Raw genomic sequence first — 15,947 nt, forward strand, 5'->3', positions numbered from 1 at the left:
TTTGGTCCATGGGCAAAAATATTGTATTGTCATTCAGTCTCGAAAAAAAGTACATGACTCAACTTCTCTCACACGCCCTTCTGCCAAGCCCTCTTGCTCTGTCTAACTGTGAATAATTCCCCAGCCGCATTCAAGCGCACCGAGTCCTGCCTGATCGTCCACACCTCTTGATCGTTCATCAGCTCTAGGACTCGCTTGTGTCCTATAACAACCTGTTCCTTACACACACCCTTCGACGACATTTTATGCTTCTGAGTTTCGCTATCGAATGCCGAATAGAGCTTGGGCTGCTAATTCCACGAGCTCTGTGCCACTGAATTCAACCTTGAAAAGACCAGGTGTTCGTCGAGTTGATGGATCTCGCGAGAGAAATTGCTTGGCTAGCTGCTCGTACCGAAATGGATGGCATGTGACAATATCTTCCAGCCGATCCCCCGTGATCGCCATGTACAACGAGTCCGTATCCATGTGCATCGGCATGAATCGATCCTGTGTCGTCACTTGACACAAGAAATCATAGTAAAACTGCAGCATGCGCAGCTTGGCGTAGCTGTATACGGCCAATCCAATCTGGATCGGAGAATGATGAACGATCCTTGTACATCGCCTGGTCACTTCGTATAAATCGTTACCGAGAGGGTGTGCCTCGACATAGCTCGGCTCCATCACATGCTTCTGGAGATGTGGTGCTTCGACAACCCTGACCCGAGAGAAATCCTCGCGCTTCATAAGCGATCGACCATATGCCGAATTCCCAAAGAGCTTCATCGTATCCGCCAGAATCGAGTCTCCTCCTTGCTGGCGAGCCTCAGTCACTTCGTCAACGAACGACTGAAAACATCGGTTGGGCTCGAACGATACGAGTCTGTGGATATTAGTAATCACGAGACCGTGCTCGAGATACCATCTGAGCAGAGGCGAGAAAAGAATGATTTCCTTCGCATCCATAACGGATTTGATCTTGCCCTCCTCTGCATCCTTGATAAAGATGGGTGGAAAGTGGCTGAAGTGGTTCCGAAGCGAATCGGGAACGTGAATGTCGACTTTGGCAAATCCAAAGAATGCTTCTGGAAGTCGGTATCGGTATTCCGAGTCGGGTGGTATGATGCGGTCCACATAAGCAGCCAGTGGGCATCTCCTGCCCAAGACACCATAGATATAGCGCATTACCGTCCATGCCGATAACCCGCTGGCAAATGCGATCTGGGTTGCCATGGATCAGTGTTTCGCCGGCCCTGGCAAATTCGTTGAACACCAGGCTCGGCCCCCCGACTACAGAGTCGCGAAGCTCGGTGTAAAGCGCCTGATCACTTATGAGCATGAACGATGCATGAATGTCGTCGCGCAGCGGTCGGAAGAGATATTGCTCGACCAGCCCTGGAATACTGATGGCATCTTTGAAGACATGAATGTTCTTGGAGCTGTAGAACGACATGAGTGTCTCGACCGACCGATACAAACCCTCGGCAATGGTGGCGGTGTAGCGATCAATGTACTCGATCACGGTTAGATTCACATCGGCTGGATGGGTGTGCACGGGGTGATATTGCGCCGAGAGTGTCCCACGCGAAGACAGGGATTGAATCGAAAGCTTGTGCTGACTGAGTGGGTCATGCAGCTGATCAACAGAGACCAATGTCGTCCAGGGAAATGCTGGCACCTTGATCTCCGGGTGATATGTCTCAAAGAATGTCGACAGCGTCACACCCGGTGTTAGAAAATTGGTGAGATCCAAGAAGCGTAGCTGGTCGGTAATGAGTGCTTGGTAGCGTCTGCCTTTCTTGATGATGGAAACGGAATGGTTGGGCGATGCTTGATACAGCTGCGCCACGATTTGCCGATAAAGCATTACACCGAGATTGAAGCCGACGACAGGGAGCTGCGCCAGCCACCGCTGAAGATGAACGAGATTCACCTTTGCACTTGAATTCGATGGATCCTTGGATTGCTCTCGGAGTCTGCCCAGCAAACCACGGTACTGCTTGCGCATATGGTTCTCTGCAAGCGCCTGTAATCCTTGCAAATATCGTACGAGATCGCGGATCATATGTTCACCGCGGAAGACTGCATGCCCCGAGAGGACCTCGCGCATGATAGAGCTTGGTGCATCGGCGGCCCGGAAATTGGTTCGGGCATGTACTTGGAAGAGGTGGTGGACGTGTGTATCGGTAGTACCGTCGTCCATATCGTCGATAGTACCTTCAGCGCGTGGCTTGCGGATATGGATGGTATCGAGCACGACAAAGAATGGATATGGGGCGAGCTCGGGGATTCGGTCAAAGGTTCCCATTGGTGGTTTGTATAGCCCCTCCTGAAAGACCTGAACATCCTGCCCACCCTTGCATATGTGGCGGTGGAGTGCGGCTGGACCCGAATAGATACGGCTACATTTCTCACATGGGAACAAGGCTGGGTGTGGATCTGGTAGAAATGAGAAATGGCGATTGTCGACGAGGATGTTGAGGGTGCGTTTGTCCTTGTACTCTGCCTTTCCATCGCGGAAGAACCGGAGCGACTCACGGTTCATTGGGTCGCGAATCCACAGACGAACCCGCGTCTCGAAGACATCCTCCATCTGCGGGAGCTCTCTGAGTCGGATGCCGGGGTATGTCTTTGGTGACTGGTCAGGGAGAGCTTTCCTGAAATACTTCTTAGTAAGCCCCTCGATGCGGTCATATCGCACGGTCTTGTTGGATCCATTCAGCTCTTCCCACTTCTGGAGTGCGGCTAGACAGCGAAAGAAGCACAGTTTGTCGTTCTTGTGGCTCCTGAGCTCCGCATAAAAGCTGGCACCGACACGGCCATAGGACGAGTTCAAGGTTCCATCATGGTGTCCATTGAGGTCGTCGTCATTTGGGACTTGGGCGTCGCCATCGTCACCATTATCCGGTTCGGGCACCACTGCATCTGCATCAGGAGCAGCCTCGCGATCCGTATCACCCAGCACAACCACATTCGCATCGGGTCGGATGGCCGGGGTGTTGTCAAAGTTGGTGATGTATGCCGTGAAGCTGGTAATTCGTCCAAATTCGTAGTAGGTGCTTGCCCTGAACGCAGCGCATTTCGCTCGAAAATCCAGTCCTCCAAAGTGACGATCGATATCGTCGGTCGTTTGTATAACGACGGCGTGACGGATGATAAAGTTGTTCACACCCGCATAGAACATGCGGGTTTCATGGGTAACCTTGTGCCTGAGCGAATACGAGAACGCGATAGTGAGCTTATAAGGCCTCACCCCGGCAGCTCCGAGATGCTGGCGACGCTGGTCGTCGTATGCCCTCAGGTCTCGGATGACTCCCTGGTCATCGGTGTAGAGCCAGGTGATTTGGTATGCGCGGGTGTCGGTGTTGCTGGTGATGCGGGACACGAGATTATTGGGGTCTCGCAGTGCAGCAGGTCGATGCAAGAGTTCTCCCGGAGGACGACCACCCTCCAAGTCCGGGGGAGCTGATTCGGGCTGTACTTGAGGTTGCTGCTCAGGCTGCGGCTCTGGTGCGGGCTGTGGCTCGGGCTGCGGTTCTGGCTCTGGTTCTGCTTGAGGCTGCGGTTCTGGCTCTGGTGCGGGTTCCGGTTGTGGTGGCGCAGCATCGGCATCGGGCATCGGTGTATCGATCGGCTCTGCGGCTGGTTCGGCAGGAACGATGGTCTTGGGGTTCATGCAGCCATGCGCATCGGGTTCGTGGTCCGGGAATAACAAACGGATTTCGGGAGAATCAAAGACGAGCAGGTTGTTCGGAAGAAGGATACACCCGGGTGGGATGCCCTCGGGTGCGTCGCGGAGCTGTGGGGCGAGCTTGCCGATGAGAGACGTGTTGTCCGTCATGGTTCTGCGGTATGATCTTTCCTGGGATTTTTTCTTTACTGCTTTTTTTCACACATGGCTTCAGCGCACTCAAGCACGCATGACGAACCAACGCGTCGAGCTGAACAGCGTGGACCAGATCAAAGGCTTCAAGTATGCTGTGTGGAGAGAGGATCCGAATCCACCACACGTAAATCCCGTCCCAGAGGTTGAGCAGTATCAAGTGGAGCGTGTCATTCGTCGACAAGCCGGTCGGCAAATGCTAGCTGTGAGATCCACTGACTGGTTCCGAGCAGACCTCATCGGACCCGATGAGATTGTGTTCGAGTATGTCGATAAAACATGGCCGACGGGCTTGGTGATCGATCGCATCATCAGACAGCGATATCGCAAGCGTAGTGAGACCGTAGACTCTCCACCACCACGGAATGATAAGCAAACCGAACGAACAGCAAAAGGGTTCTTGTATGACATAGAGGTACACCGACATAACCAACCTAATACAAAGTTTGAGATCGAGGGTGTCACTGTCGAGGATTTGATGCTCAGTACGAAAGACTACGTGTATCTCAACGGAGTCGATGCGCTCCAAAAATACTGCGCAGAAGGGGTATTGCGCGACCCAAACTTCCACTTCCCTCAATTCCCATTGCGTGATTGGATCCCACAGAGTGTCATTAAACGGGGTATACGTGACGTCCAAGGGAAGCCTGAGGATGTCTATGACATCATCCTGCGACACTACCCCATTGCTGCGAGTGGTGAAGAACAGCTCGGCTTCTTTACAGAGGACTCGGCCGCTCTTTCACCCGAATTCAGGGATTTCGCGGAACTCCAGGCAAGTGGGGTGGCTATCACCGATGACAATAATCCATTCATTCCGATACACACTCCATTGGAACAACGGGTCTTTGATAGAATCACGGGTGTGGGCGTCTTCAAGGACGGCTATCAATACACGATCAAATGGAAGAGAGGTCGATACGAAGAGACGAAATGCGACGCCAACGAGATCTATCGCCTCATGTCACTGCGTATCCGGTACTACCACGATTCCGGAAAAACTCGACTAGCATTACCAGATGTTGTCCGCCGGTTTCTTCAGCTGTCCTCCCCGGATGCAATCGATAATCACCCCCGCCCCCCATGGCCCGCCATAGACGCCGCTGATGGCTGGAATCCGACCGAGCCTGACCAAGACGACGATGATGACCGGCGTGGCCGTCGATCCCTCCGCATCGCACAGCAACGAGCCAGACTGCGTAGCGAAGAGGAGCGTGGGGAAGAGCGCCGCATTGAGCTCAATAGATCGTACAATCAGCTCAATGAAGTGAGGCGAGCTGCTCTCGATAACCCGAATTACGAGCCCAGCAATCCCTTGCAAGCGGTAAGAGCCGCCAGACTCCGTGGATCGACAAGTGATACGCCAGCACCCACCAGAGACCAGACAGATGATGAACCAGTCGAGACAAACATTGTCATCAACGAAGATGGTCAGCCCGAGGAACAAGAAGCACGTCAAGCAAGCGTACCACCAGACGATGAGTCAGACTCGGACTCGGACTCGGACTCGGATGACGAGCCAGAACCATTGACAGAGGACGAACCAGACGAAGACGTCGAGACACTGCGTCGATACCTGAACCGTAAGTGGCGCGAGATATGTCGAAAGATCGACCCCAATTTCATACCCGGTACCGAGCCGGAGCACGACAATCCGTTCCTCTACTACAGCCCCGACAAGCTCTACAATTACCTGATCGAGCAGCTCGGCGAAGATGGCGAAATCGGAGACGACGAGACCGAGGAACCCGTACCGATTTCAAAGGGGCTGACCCGTCGATTCGTCGCAAGCATTGCTCACCGGTACCGCTTCCTGAAGCCCAAACGAAGCAACATCTCCTTCACGGAAATGCGGGCACTCTATCACGGTGAGTGTGCCCAGATCGATCTGATCGACTTGCGCACCAGCAACTCGGCCAACCTCTTCTACGGATACATATTTGTCATGATCGATGTCTTCTCGCGAAAAGCGTATTTTCGACCGCTCGCGCGCAAGACCAAGGAGGCCTGTATCGAAGCATTCCTATCCATCGTGTTGATCGACGGCTACCGACCGCGCTACATAGAGCACGACAAGGAGGGTGCTCTGACATCCAAGCTCTTCAGCCAGATCATCCTGGACGTCAACACATACATCACCCAGATCGACTTCGATGAGCAGCAAATCATGCAATTCGTGCTCAAGGTGCTGCGAGACGACCGGTTTCAAATACCACCTAATCCACGGCAGCAGAACCGGATTCAGCACCTAATGACCCCCATCGTTGCCAGAGCCCGACGCGGAGACCAGTTCTTCTACTTTATGCCCGAGGAACAACAAGCTATCATCGGCATATTGACTGGAGACGCCGGTACAACGCACCGACCATGGACATCGAATGGTGGGCAGCCAGTCCCGGAGCCATTCAAGATCCGCCGGAAGGCATTCCTGTCGGGCGATATCTACATGCCCAGCGTGGTCGACCGATTCATCCGCACCATCCGCACCATGTTCCGGCGGTTCTGGGAGACGAATCCCAAGGAAATGAATCAATGGTACCCCAACAAGCTCTATCTGAAATGCTTGGAGATCTACAATAACAACTACCATCGAACCATCAAAACGACGCCCAATAAACGAGCCAGGCTCGACACGAAACGAGAGAGTGCCCGCAGAGTGGACGATCTACTCAAGGCCCGTGGGGTGGTGTCTTACATCGTGGATGCCGATGCCATTGCCCAGGCAGAACAACGAGCACTGGGTCTCCGCGCCGACCAACGACCCACTCCACAGGAGATTGCGCTCGAGCGGTTTCCCTTCCGCTATGGCGATGACAGCAGAGCCTTCAAAGCCGGGCAGCATGTATTGGTCCTGAATCTCAAGGCACAGAAGGACAAAATGCGCAAGGGCTTTGAGCCGTCGTTCCTACCGGACACATTCCAGATCGTCCGCTCAAAGGGCAATGGCTATGTTGTCAGGCGGCTTGTGAATGGAGCCCCGGTGCAAGGCGAGTCCGAATACCAGAACGGCTATGCATTCAAATACTACCAGCTGCGACTCATCCCCGCTAATATCCTGCAGAAGGTCATCAGGCACCAGCATGAGATCGGAGAGGGACGAGTCAAACCCGACCTGATCCCATCATACATTGATGGCGAGGAGGGCATTCGATGGCAGCTGGGTGCGGATGTCGTCCTTGGTCATCGATACACACACACTGAACAGGATAGAGAACAGGGTAAGCTCTTCGCATCTCGAATCCAGTATCGAGTCCAGACGAGCCTGGCCGTTGGCGATGCGGGTGAGATATGGGTGCATGCCTTACATTTCGCTCGATACAAGCAATACAAGACACTGCGCGAGGTCCACACGAGATGGTATGATCCGTCATACTGGATCAACCGCTACGGAGAAAATGAGCCACCGCTCTATACCGGAGTGGTCGAAATGTGGGAACCACAGAGCCGTAACAATGAGGAACGCAAGACAGAGCTGACCAGATACTTGGAATTCGAGCTGGAAGCACTGGAGACCATCAACAAATCGACACTCTGGGAAGAGGCGGCTTGGGTGACGATGAATGCTGCCGATCTTGGACTCCAGATCACAAACCGAGACGCCAGCAACAACGCCATCCCATTCCGCTTAATCAACCTGGTCGCCCCATCGATCCAAGACCGCGCATATCTCGAGCCGATTACCACTGGAATGCGGGAATACATCCAAGAACTCAACCCAGCCGACCGACCACGGCTCACAAACGACAACACCGAGCTAGTCGAATCGTTTGATAGTATTATTCATTTAGCAGCGTATTTACATGGGCTTTATGCATGGATTAAGGGTGATACGGAGCGAACGAACAGGCAGCAAAACATCGACATCATCAAGGGCCTGCTCTCTACCAAGCCACTTCCATCTCCATGAACTTTTCCTCGTCCAGCAGAACATCCATGAGACCCGAGCCACCCTTGTACAGCTGAGCCAGCAAGACCTTCTCAGTAACGCCATCGCAGCGATCCACCGTGCCTTGGGCAGCCGCATCAAAGAGAATGTCCGTCGTCTCTTCGAAACTCGACATGGCAATCGGACCGGCGTCTGCTCGGTTGATGCCGTGACGTGTGATCGACATGAGACCGCCGCGGGAAGTCATCACATCCACGAGCAAAGCAATGTGTCTGTAGTTGATGTATGAGCCGTCAAACTCGATCGTCGTTCTGAGTTCATCAAGCAGGCACTGCCGAGCCGCCTCGACACCGAGCGTCTGCAGCACCATGGCGGGATCGTTGATCTTGATGCTGTACGGGTCGATGTAGGGTACCATAAAGCACCCCTCCAGGTTGATGCCGGATACGACGACTTCTCCCTTTGCTGAGTTGATAGCTCGGATTCGTCAGACCCTCGATGCCGCTCATGTGAACGCTCTTGAGCATCTCGATTCCAGTGACCTCCATGAACTCGTTGACATTCTCCATGTCTCCCTGGGTCTCGATGTCTTCGCGGAATCGCACATGCATAACGCATCGGTCGTTGTTGTCGTCCGTGTAGAAGCACTGGAAATACGATTGGCTCAAGGCGACGGCTTCGGTGGCTGTGTTTGGGAATGAGCGTTCAAAGAGCGCTGCAACCTGGCTCATTTGCCAGCCAGGCTGCACGAGCAGCTCTTGGCGATTGAACTCGACCCGCAGCACCCATGGGCAGCACACGGGCTCGTCCGAGAAGAGGTAGTGGTGGCCGACCAAGTCGTTGTCGAGCTCCAGGTGTGGGTCGTAGTGCACCGAGATCTCGGTGGCAAAGTCGTAGAGGCGCTTGTACACAAGCTCCTGCACCACCTTGTGGGCCGGTGCATCCGGCAGCAACTTCATGATGGTCCTGGGTGTCTTGATGTTCTTGACCACATTGATCAGCTCACGCAGACGAGGTACGCCGAGCATGAGCGAGTTGGCCACGCCGGCCAGATGGAAGGTGTTGAGTGTGAGCTGAGTGATATTCTCACCCAGGCTCTGGGCTGCCACAACGCCGACCATCTCGCCGGGCTGGACGACGCCCTTGCGGAATTGCTTAGTCAGCACACGCAGGATCTCTTCGAGATGCAAGCGGCCGATGCGCTGGGTGACGATCTGCTTGCTGGACAATGTGGTTCGCACATGGAGACGGAAGAGCAGCAAGCTCGTATCGGACTGCTCGTCGATCGGGCTCGTAAAGAGCGAGTTGAGGGTGGCTCGGACCATGTAGAAGGCCTTCGAAGGCACCGATCGGCTCAAAAGGAATCGTGAGATCGCTCGTCACCGATTTGATGATGCGCTTGAGGTTGACGGGAAGGATCTTGACGTCGCTGACCTTGAGCGGGACCCAGGACATACTCAATATCCCAGCGGAGCGGCTCGTACTCGATCGATGCAGTCTCCTCCAAGAAGAACCGGTCGCGGATCTGCTCGGGTGTGAGCATCTGGATGTCGGTAAACTGGCGCTCGGGAGCGGTGCCGTCCATACCGTCTTCGCCATAGACGAATTGGACAATGTGTCCCCGCGAGTTGCGCACCGTCCCATCGTACTGCACGAGCACATCCTCCAAGGCCTTGACCAAGCGGCGCTGGATGTATCCCGTGTCCGAGGTCTTGACGGCAGTGTCGATCAAGCCCTCGCGGCCACCCATGGCGTGGAAGAAGAACTCGGCCGGTTTGAGGCCCTTGATGTAGCTCGATGCCACAAAGCCGCGGGACAGCGGGGTCGGATCGTAGCGGGAAAAGTGGGGCAGCGAGCGATCCTGGAAGCCCCATGGGATGCGTTTGCCCTCGACGTTCTGTTGACCCACACAGGCCGCCATCTGCGAGATGTTGATGTAGGAACCCTTGGAGCCGGCAACGACCATTTTCTTAACGTTGTTGCAGGCGGAAAGCTGGCGCTGAGCAAGGTGACCGGCGGTGTCGCGGGCCTTGTTGAGGATGCGATTGACGGTCGCTTCCTCCATCTGGGTGCTGGCGTCCTCGATCGAGTCACCGACGGCCTTGTCGATCTTCTTCATGACTCGCTTGGGGATGATCATGTCCCCGACACCGACCGAGTGACCGTGGTGCAGGAGCCAGTGGTTGACAATGTACTGGATGTTGTCGATCATGTCGCGGGTGACTGCACCGCCGTGATCCTTGAAGACGACGTGGATCAGGCCGCCCTGGGAGGTGCCAACGGTCTTCTTGCACAGCTTGCCGGCGATCAATTCTCCGTTGCGGATCATGACTCGGGTGTCACCGGGGCTATTGTAGGTGCGCTCGCCATCGGGGTGGTCCGAAGTGAAGCCATTGAGGTTGATATCGGGGAAGGCCAACGAAACGAGCTGCTTCCCAGTCCACATGGGCACGGGCTTGAGGATGGCTGGAGGAGGCAGCCCATAAGCACACATGTCCTCCCTGGGCGAATGCATGGTGATCTGCATCGCCATCTCGCGACCGATAAAGACGTCTCGGCGGGTCATGAGATGAATGGCCACAAGAGCGTCCTGGACAATGCCCATGACCGGCTTGTTGGACTGGGGCGACACAAACATCTCCGAGACCATCGAGAGGGTGCTGAGTTCGGCCTGGGTCGGGTAGCTGAGGCAGCTGTGAAGGTTCATCTCGTCGCCATCGAAATCGGCATTGTAGGGGCTCGTGACGGAGAGGTTGAGACGGAAGGTCTTGCCGGGCATGACCCGCACTCGGTGCCCCATCATCGACATCTTGTGGAGCGTGGGCTGGCGATTGAAGAGCACCACATCTCCATTGAGCATGTGGCGATGCACCGTCCAGCCGACACCGAGGAAGATGGGTTCCTTGCGGAAGCGGAGGTCAATGCGGGTGCCCTCGGGCGCGATGACGTACTTGGCGCCAGGGTACGCACCAGGGCCGGCATCAACAAGGCGCTGCAGCCATCCCATGTTCATGGCGGTAACCCGTTCGGGGAAGGTCATGTTGGTGGCCACCTGAAAGGGGACCCCGACTTCCTCGATCGAGATATTGGGGTCGCCGGTGATGACGGTGCGAGCCGAGAAATCGACTCGCTTGCCCATGATGTTGCCGCGGAGACGGCCCTCCTTGCCCTTCAAGCGAGCCGTGATCGAGCGAAGCGGGCGGCCGCTCTTCTGGGTGGCCACCTGCTGGCCCGAGATGCTGTTGTCAAAGTAGGTATTGACATGGTACTGAAGCAGATCCGCAAACTCGGCATAGATCTTCTCCTTCTCCCTCCTGACTCTGGGATCCTTGTACTTGTTGACTTGGTCGTTGGTGCGGATGATGTCGGCCAGCTTGATCGTGAGATCGTCCTGGGAGCTGCCGCCGTCCATCATGACGGACGGGCGAATGCATGGAGGCGGCACAACCAGCACGCTGACGAGAAACCACTCGGGACGAACGACGGCTCCGTGGCGGTCGCTCATGCCCATGCACTCGACATCGGCATCGGCAATCTTGGAGAGGATGGCGTGGGCATCTTCTCCAGTGAGCATCTGGCGGGCTTCCTTGGTGGACTGGACGGCGAGACGGCCATTGTCGTAGCGCACGCTGTAGACATGGAACCCGCAGTGATCGCAGCTGGTCTTGGTCTTGGTGTGCTTCCACAAGATCCCAAAGCGCTCCTTAGGATCGTTCTTGAGCTTGTGCGCGAGAACGCCGTTTTCGGGGGCGGCGACGTCGATGCGGATGCGGAAGCAACGGGAGCACACGATTTCGAGGATTTTCTTGAGGCGATCGATGAATCCGGTGTGGAAGACGGGCGTGGCGAGCTCGATGTGCCCGATGTGACCGCAGCACTGGATCATGTCGCTTTCGCAGGTGGCACATTTGGTCGAGCGATCAGACGTACCCATACGAGGATCGAGCAAACCGCAGGGCTTGGGTTTGCCGTCGGTGCCATACAATTCGGGGCTCGTCACATGGATGACGGAAACGGCCTTGATCTCATCGGGCGAGAGGCTTTCAAAGACGATACTCTTGATTTCCCTGAGGGGAGGGGTGCTTGGGGCGGCGACACGGGCGCTGAACATGCTGGATTTTGCTGATGATGGTGTTATCCGTCAGTGAAAGAAAACTCGGGCGATCGAGCGCACCACATCCCCTACTTATACCTCTGCGAGGCTGCTTGCTGGGGTGGCTGTCAACTCCGCAGGAGCTGTGAAGGTCTGCTTCACGAGGTCAAAGACGTAAATCCCGCCACGAAAGCCAATGTAGATCTTGGACCCTTCACCAGGGGGCATGTGGACACACCGCACCTCCAAATCCACTTTCAATTGGTGGTTGTAGATCACCTTCTTATGCAGCGAGTCGTAGCCCTTGATCGAGTCGCACAGTATACAATACACCACAGTGGAGTGTGTGATGAACCAGCGAGGAGCCGTGGGCAGCTCCACCCGGTAGACCTCTGTCAGGGTCTTGGGGTCAAGCGCAAGGACGGAGGTGTCAGGGAAGCAGGCCTTGAGGAACAGCTGATCATCCGAGCACTTGATGTTATTGGTGCATCCGCAGGAATGGTCGTACTCCACGGCCTTGACTCCGCCATCGTCCTCCTCGTTCCCGTTGTAGCTGTCCTTGATTGCGCGGATCATGCCGGTCTTGAAGACCACCGCCACGACGCCAAAGAGCGGGAATGTGAATATGGATACGATCGGACTCGGGCCGGGAGGGGTGAGGATGCGGCTCTGTTGCCGGCCCTTCATCAAAAAGTCCCGATAGACGCGCAGCATACCGGATTGGAGCCCCACGTAAAGGTCGTCGCCTTGGGAAGAGATGCAGCAGATGTTGCCGTGGCAAAGGATGTTTCGGCGGTGGTGACCGTCCTCCCAAACAGAGAGATGCCCATCGGCGCTGGCGGCAACCACGTGATCACCCAGCTGAACGATACCCACGATCCAGTCCTGGTGGAATTCGCGATATTCACGGGCATTGATGCGCAGGATCGATCCCATGGCCATGTAGAGGTAGCCGCGAAACGTCAGGATGCACTGGATGGGCAACTTGTCGAGGTTATCGGGGAGTCGAGCGAGCGCCATGGAAGGGGAGCATTCGCGCTTCTTTTCAGCGAGATCTGACTCACATTGGCATCCCAAAATAACGACCGTCATGGTGTCGTCCTTGAGGCGGTTTTCTTTGACGGGGAACCGCGAAGCCGTGCGGCTCGGGTACTCAGATTCTTGAATGATCCTGTCAGAATCGGGTATATAGGAGAGATGTTCCATGACATCCACGGCAGTTGGTCTGTGAATTGGATCCAAGTCCCAGCATGGCATGGCGACATCCCACAGCCTTTTGAGATTCTGAGAGGACGTGAGATCAAGAGGATCCTCTAGATGATAGCCATTGTTTAGGTGTCGCGCGAGGCTCTCGGTGTGAATATTCTCGAACGGAACACGTCCCTTGGAGAGCAGCTCATACACAAAGCACCCAAATGCATAGACATCGCCGGGGAAGCTGGCGGTGGGGCCATCTCCAACCAGCAACTCGGGTGCCTGCCAGCGTAACCTCTCTTCGTCTACTTTGGTCTCATGGAATACAAACATGAGCTTGACCTTACCATCTGCATCGATCAGCATGTTTGCGGTGCGAATGTCGCCATGGACGATTTTGCGGGTGTGTAGATACGCAATGGCATTGGCAATGCTGTATACGTAGTGATTGATCTTGTCTTCCTTCCAGTCCAGTGTTTGTAGGTAATTGAGGATGTTGCCATTGGATTTGTATCGGGTCACGATGAAGGGTGGAATGACATCCAGATTTCCGCCAAGGAACATCACAATGTGATCGTGACGCAGCGAGTACCATGTATCGAGCCACTCCTGCACGGCACTGGGATCCCGGTCGGCCATGTTGCGCATGTACTTGATCACGACCTGCGCCTTGCCCACCCATACACCGCGATAGATATCGGAATACTCGGTAGCATAGAGCGGCTTGTTGTCCCGCATGATTTCGTTTGTTTCGATGAACCAAGGAGGATGGTTGATCACATCGGACTGGATGCTGCTGTTCTTTTCGCGGATGAGATTGAGGATTTTTTGACCCACCTCACGGAAGAGATGCTGCTGGTGCGTCACATGAGACGATGCCACAGAAGTAGCATCGGCCTCGTGTTCGTTGGACCTGTGTGTTGCCACCGTATACGGCGGTGGACTCGTCTTTCTTGACAGCGTTTCAGACACCATGTAGTTGTATGCTCGCTGATACTCCTGTTCGTTCACGGCTGGGATGTACTCACCGAGCTGCTTGTCCTGTGACTGGATGAAGTGGTTCAGCTGGCGCTTGAGCTCCTTCATGTCGCTTTCGATCACCTTCTGGTCTTGGTGGAGATCGACGGTATATGCGAGCTGCAGGTCCTGTGTGATGATGCTGATGCGGTTGTTGAAGTCAATGATGCAGTCGTGGATGCGGCTAGCAAAGAGGAAGTGGTAGAAGATGTTGCGACTTACCAAGTCGAGAATGAAGAGCTTGATCTCCATCAGCAGATTCTCGGTCTCGATTACCTTTTGACGAATATGATCTCGTAGCTCTCTCTTGCACTCGTCGTTGAGGGACATCCACAGCCCGCGTGCTCGAGTGCCCAGCTGGCGACAAATCAGAGTATTGTAACGCACTTGCTGTATAATCTGGTAAATCTGAACCAGAATCTTGAGGGCAGTATCCAGTCCGGGTACTGAAGGGACCAGATCTGTGATCGAAGATGCATCCATCGTTTGTGTATTCAATTTGTGCCAAATGTGTGGATACCGATACAACAGGATAATATTCATTTTCCACCCCCCATCTCCATGGCACACGACGACGCATTGTTCAAGCGCGATACATGATCGAGTTGCCGAGGCAATCGAGAGGGAAGAATCCCTCCTTGGAGTCGTCCAAACGCATGCCATAGCACCAGCGGTCGGTATACACCGCCAAAACCCTCACACAAGCACCGGGGGCAAGAGACAACTCGTCGCTCTCTCGAGCGTGGTAGCCGCGAAGGACCACCACCTTGCCGATCTTGGAGGGGTTGTCAGAGTCGAAGAAAGATGTGGTAGCCGGGGCAGATGAGCCGATTTCGGGCTCAAGCGATTCCATGATCATGGCTTGATCGTTCTGTGGTCTGGTACTTATGGTATAAAATAACACGATACCAACCAACCCAAAGACCAACAGCAAACCGGCCACAATCAAGACAATGGCAAGAGTCGACAACACGAGACCGTCGCCCGATGGAGTGGTAGACGGAAAAAGCGTCTGGGTGACCTGGATCTGCAGCTGGTCGATGGAGGCATTGAGACCCTTGTCATCCTGGTAATTCTTGATGGCACCGATCAACCAGGACGACAGCGCAGCAGAGAGCTGCACGTAATACACAGTCATGTAGGGACGCTGGATACTGGTGTTGAGCGCAGCCACGAAGGAGTCGTTGGTCACGGCCGGGGGTGGGATGTACCCAAGCAACTGGCCTCGGTGCAAGGTGACGTTGGGGGAGACAATGTAGTCGAGGAGGTTGCTGAGCACGGAGGTGTTGGCAAAGGTAGCGTGCTTGTTGATCCCCATGTACTGCCCACCCATTACCGAGTATTCGCCGGGGAGGCTCTCGACGACAAAGCTTAGACCCGAGCGGTTGTAGTAGATGGTCGACAACCAGCCACGGCTGTACAGCAACGTGGTGCTCGAGTTGAATGCAGCCAAGCTCTGTGCCATCGTCAAGGACAGCGACAGCGGATCCATCGCGTTCGACTGCATCCATTGGGCCATGTACTTGGCCGCGAGGAAGATACCGTCGCGATTAAGGACGCCGGACTGGAGATCCACAACGCCGTGCCCGGTGAAATAGGCCGCCATCTCGACGAGCAGAGACACACCACCCTCGGCATTAAGTCCTGTGATGAAACAGGGCTTCTGACCGATGGTGCTACAGATGCTCTCGAGATCCTCCCAGCGGGTCAAGCGAGGGCTCTGTGTGGTTCCGCCGGCGGTGCTGATATTGGGACGATGGTAGAGAACACCATAGTCCAGGCTGGCTGGAGTGGATCGGGCGATGAACTGTGCAAGGCTCACAGTCCACACCATGTCGAGATAAGTGATATCAAAGAACTGGTTTTGGTTGGTCACAAGACCGTCGTAGACG

At 55.0% G+C, this 15,947-nt stretch overlaps 5 protein-coding genes across 5 annotated transcripts; 1 reads left to right on the top strand and 4 right to left on the bottom strand.

Annotated features, from left to right (window-relative positions):
• Positions 1-7: 7 nt before the first annotated feature.
• Positions 8-1,587, bottom strand: BJ171DRAFT_498330 (uncharacterized protein). Its single transcript, XM_053110353.1, has 3 exons — positions 1,171-1,587; positions 325-1,067; positions 8-287 (listed from the first exon to the last, which is right to left on the bottom strand). The coding sequence occupies exons 1-3, from the start codon at positions 1,433-1,435 to the stop codon at positions 69-71; spliced, it is 1,227 nt and encodes a 408-aa protein (XP_052968068.1). The 5' UTR covers positions 1,436-1,587; the 3' UTR covers positions 8-68.
• Positions 1,588-3,781: 2,194 nt separating this feature from the next.
• Positions 3,782-7,623, top strand: BJ171DRAFT_612385 (uncharacterized protein; the record flags this gene model as incomplete). Its single annotated transcript, XM_053115288.1, has 2 exons — positions 3,782-7,502; positions 7,573-7,623. Exons 1-2 carry the CDS (start codon positions 3,801-3,803, stop codon positions 7,621-7,623), a joined length of 3,753 nt encoding a protein of 1,250 aa, XP_052968069.1. The 5' UTR covers positions 3,782-3,800.
• Positions 7,623-11,879, bottom strand: BJ171DRAFT_498337 (uncharacterized protein). Its single transcript, XM_053110354.1, has 4 exons — positions 9,266-11,879; positions 9,098-9,207; positions 8,267-9,066; positions 7,623-8,211 (listed from the first exon to the last, which is right to left on the bottom strand). Exons 1-4 carry the CDS (start codon positions 11,860-11,862, stop codon positions 7,747-7,749), a joined length of 3,972 nt encoding a protein of 1,323 aa, XP_052968070.1. The 5' UTR covers positions 11,863-11,879; the 3' UTR covers positions 7,623-7,746.
• Positions 11,880-11,893: 14 nt separating this feature from the next.
• BJ171DRAFT_39105 (uncharacterized protein) lies at positions 11,894-12,619 on the bottom strand. The gene is made up of 2 exons (XM_053107161.1): positions 12,561-12,619; positions 11,894-12,449 (listed from the first exon to the last, which is right to left on the bottom strand). Exon 2 carries the CDS (start codon positions 12,418-12,420, stop codon positions 11,938-11,940), a length of 483 nt encoding a protein of 160 aa, XP_052968071.1. The 5' UTR covers positions 12,421-12,449; positions 12,561-12,619; the 3' UTR covers positions 11,894-11,937.
• A 446-nt stretch (positions 12,620-13,065) lies between these two features.
• On the bottom strand, positions 13,066-13,812 carry BJ171DRAFT_406884 (kinase-like domain-containing protein; the record flags this gene model as incomplete). The annotated part of the gene is made up of 1 exon (XM_053107248.1): positions 13,066-13,812. A coding segment is annotated over one exon (747 nt), but the record flags the coding sequence as incomplete, so codon positions are not given.
• Positions 13,813-15,947: the final 2,135 nt, after the last annotated feature.

Source organism: Polychytrium aggregatum, assembly GCF_025602895.1.
Source record: "Polychytrium aggregatum strain JEL109 chromosome Unknown BJ171scaffold_12, whole genome shotgun sequence".
In the NCBI taxonomy this organism is placed as follows: domain Eukaryota; kingdom Fungi; phylum Chytridiomycota; class Chytridiomycetes; order Polychytriales; genus Polychytrium; species Polychytrium aggregatum.